The following is a 4,210-nucleotide window of genomic DNA, read 5'->3' as shown; positions in this document are numbered from 1 at the left end:
TGCCCCACCTCCTCTCATTGCAAATAGTGCAGAGGGGTGGAGAGGAGGCAGAGAGGGGGCGGGAGCTCAGTTCCTGCTTCTGGCTCTTCCATCCTCCCCCCCTGCACCCGAGGACAACGTATATCGGCTCGGCGTGAAAACCGAGCCGATATACGTTCGTGTGAATGCACCCTGAAACTGATGAGTTTCAAACGATCAATTTGTCAGAACAATGAGATATGATAATTTTTTATGGGTAAAGATCTTTCTCTTTTCACTAGAAAGTTGAGATTGCACAAATTTTTCAGTAAGTCCAATAAGAATCTTTGTAAGGAGCTTGGTATGGATATTGTGGATCTTTCTGATCTGAGGATGCTAGAGGGTTTATTGGAGGAAGGACAAAAGATGCTTGGTGATGGGCCATTTACAACCCTCAAACCTAATAGCACAAAGTTTCCTCCTCAGCTTGACTGTCCTTATGTTGGAATTTTTGAGCGTATTTTCTTTGATTAATTAAGTGAACTGTATGAGAAGAGAATGCCTCAATTTGTCTTCGAGTTAATTGCAAAGCTTGCGCGTTTTGGAGTGTGAGAATAACCTCTGATAAGGATGGTAACATCATTATACTAAAGAGAGTGGGTCTACTGTGTCTTCTTCTGAATTTGTAGATTACCTTTAGAACAATCAGCTTAGTATTTGCTTTACATTTGAAGGTCACAATTTCACACTATCCTTCTTGCAATTGTCCATTAGTAAAGGTTCGCAGGGGAAACTAGTTACAACAGTCTATCGGAAGCCGACATTTACTAATAAAAATACAATTCAGACAAAATCTTTTAGTTCAACCTCAAGGTGTCAAGTCCTTTAGGGTCACTGGCACATATGACATTCATTCTAAAGAGATTTTTAGGATCTTTGATATATATTGGAATATACTTCATGATGATATCGATTTGGCCGAAGTACGATCTCCTTGCCCATTTATCATTTTAAGGAAAAGAAGGGAAGCTTCATAAAGAGTAAAAGTAGCAAAGCCATCAGACCTGAAAGCAGACTGGCAGCTTTGCTACTACTACTTCTCTCTCTGATTTATATACTGGGCTAGGGTGAATTGCTCTCCGGTTAGATTTTCATTTCAAACTTATACAACGTTGCTGGTAGGAAGTCAGGAAGGTCTTAAATAACTGATAATAAAACATAAAGAAGGAAGTGAAAAAGCAGGCTTACACTTTAATATCAATAACCTATAAATGCCATAATAAAGGCCCCTTTTGACTGGAAGAATATCAGGCAAACGATGCCCATCACTTGTCCTCACAAGTACCCGCTCATGTGCTTTTGCACAGGAACACGCTTCATTGCTTCTAAGCAGGGCGGCTGCAGGAAATTTCTCTCCTCGCGTTACCCCGCCCCTCTCCATTCACTTAACATAGCGGCCGTTCAGTACTGATCTGCTGCTGTTTACACTGAACAATCATCGTTCAGGATTTTATGCAGTTTAAAATTCTTTCATATGTCATATGTCATGGGGAGTAATAGGAATATTCCCTTGCTGATGCGTTGAGGCAACGAAAAGAGTCATATGATGCCATCTTATACATCCACTCTCCCAGGGTAGCTTTATCCCTCAATTTCTGGCCTGTTGTGTCTATAAATCGGTCATGTATTCAATTGACATAGATATTGATCAATGTTATTTGTGCTTTTTTAGGTAGCCCACCAAAATTATAACGCAGCCGTTAGGGTCGCAGATTTGTACATCGATAGCAAAATTGAATGGTGAATGGTGTGGAATGAGGAAAAGAATATATATATTATGGCTGACCTATTTTTAAGTCATGCATCATTTTTCTTATAGCAACTTTCACATCACCATTTCTTAAACTGTAAATAAAGGGATTTAACAATGGTGCAAAAACAGTATAGAAGAGTGATATAAACTTATCCATATTTGTACCATAAGTTGACTTAGGCCTCAGATACATTATACTAGCGGATCCAAAGAATATAGTCACAACTATGAGGTGAGAGGTGGAGGTGGAGAAAGCTTTCTTAATCCCAGCTGAGGAATGGTGCTTTATAATTGTCCAAATGATCCGTGTATATGAAACAATTATTAATAGGAAAGCACCTACAACCACACATAGGACAATTATAAAAGTCACAATTTCATTAAACTGTGTGTCAGTACATGCCAAGGCCATTACAGGTGGAATGTCACAGTAGAAATGGTTGATTTTATTGGGCCCGCAATAATGTAAGGAGAATGTAAGAGATGTATGTATTATGGCAGCCATCAAACCAATGATCCATGAGCTCACTATAAGCTTAACACAAGCATTTCTACTCATAATCATGTTATAGAATAATGGGTGACAAATGGCGTTATATCGGTCATAAGCCATGGCTGCCAGCAAGTAGCACTCTGTAGATGCCAGTAACACAAAACTGTACATTTGCACGTCACAGCCGTAGAAAGTGATGGTTTTATGATTTGATAGGAGATTTTTTAACATGTAGGGTGTAGTCGTTGAGATGTAACATGTTTCTAAAAATGAGAAATTGGCGAGAAAAAAGTACATAGGGGTATGTAGGTTAGCACTGAGGTTATAGACGACGATTAAAAACATATGCGCAACGATAGATATACTATAGATACAAAGAAATGAAGTAAATAGGAAATACTGCAATCCTGGAACATTGGAAAATGATACAAAAATAAATTCCATTGTTGTACGGTTTCCTTTATCCATATCACTAATCAAAGCCAAGGTTCTATGACAGTAAGAGTTACCTCATGATATAATGGACCAAGAATACACAATTTTCAACAAGCAATGGTCTTTTTTGGACCTTTGTTACTTGAAACTAGATTCAACATGCAATATCAGGAAATCCGCATCTGTGGCATGTGCAGTCTGATAGAAAATCCAGACAATCAGCACTGGCATTTCATGGGTAAAACCCCTCTCTTACTTAAATGCATACACTGACTGAATACTTAGTCATGTCTATCTACAGTACAAGGTGGTACTGCATGTCCTGTACTGCTCTTTACCTGTGACAGGGCGAGCGGCTTCATTGGACACCTGATGAGGGCAGCTTTGTTATATTTCTCTGGCACACTGAAGAAGCTCCTGTCCTGTACATAGTAAATGATTTACAGCTTCCAGCAGCTCTCTGCATAAAATAGCGTTAGATTAACAAAGCAGAATTTTTGTGGAGATTGTCAGGCATTATGCGCTCCCATGTTGATGTCCTAATATTATTGATGTCCTGATGATGCCAATATCCTGATAATTGTAGATAGAAACTTTTTGAACAAATTAAATCCAATCTGGGTTTCATTAATAATGTGCTCAAGAGTTCAGACTTCGGAGTTACTACCATGGTTGACATGAAAGAGAAAGTATATTTTGCCTGTCAACTGGTATTTTTCCCCAAAAGTTTACAACTTCACCTATTGCTTTTGCTACATGAAAAAGAATATGGATGATAAACTTTTTTTTTAAGACAATAACATTTTTCTGGCCTTGGCATGCAGAGAGAATAAAATCCATTTAAATGAAACTGGTACATTATATAGAGACAAGCAGACACCAATAATTGTGTTTATTAATGTTAATTACCCTCAGGAGAGGACAATGACAGTAGTGTTTTTTTTCTGCGCACTGAAAAATGATTGAGTGGCCTTCTGAATTTTAAAGTTACAAATTAGAACTGTACATAATACATGATATATACTCAATGTTAAAAAATCAAGTATCTAGAAGGAGTTGTAACTTTGATATAAATGATTACAATATTAGAGCAAAAGACTAATTGGTTGTGGAATACTAAACACTTGAAGGCAGGCTCTGGTACCCTGTTGGGGCGACTCTAGCTTGGATGCAAAATGTGATATGGGTGGGCATGGAGGCATTCAGCTTTCATATGGTATCATTTGGCATATGGATCAACATTTGCTGTAATTGAGCCTCTAGCTCGTGCAAACTCTTAGCCTGTCAAAGCTGGCATCCCAGATGATCCCATACATGCTCTATTAGCGATAAATCTGATGACCTGACAGGCGACAGAGTATGGCAATCTTGTGGAAGCATTCCTGTGATACTCTTGAGTTTGCAGACTAGAATTATCTTACTGAAAAATGCCTCTTGTAAGCCCTGCCATGAGAGGCAACACATTTGGCTGAAGGATGTTCTTAACATATCTCTGAAATTGGTATTGTACC

General features: G+C 38.4%; 1 protein-coding gene across 1 annotated transcript; it reads right to left on the bottom strand.

Annotated features, from left to right (window-relative positions):
* Positions 1-1,793: 1,793 nt before the first annotated feature.
* LOC136633549 (olfactory receptor 5A2-like) lies at positions 1,794-2,714 on the bottom strand. The gene has a single exon (XM_066609309.1). It carries the CDS (start codon positions 2,706-2,708, stop codon positions 1,794-1,796), a length of 915 nt encoding a protein of 304 aa, XP_066465406.1. The 5' UTR covers positions 2,709-2,714.
* Positions 2,715-4,210: the final 1,496 nt, after the last annotated feature.

This window comes from Eleutherodactylus coqui, chromosome 6, assembly GCF_035609145.1.
Source record: "Eleutherodactylus coqui strain aEleCoq1 chromosome 6, aEleCoq1.hap1, whole genome shotgun sequence".
Classification (NCBI taxonomy): domain Eukaryota; kingdom Metazoa; phylum Chordata; class Amphibia; order Anura; family Eleutherodactylidae; genus Eleutherodactylus; species Eleutherodactylus coqui.
The sequence above is the reverse complement of the archived record's forward strand: the minus strand, read 5'-3'. Positions and strand labels throughout refer to the sequence as shown.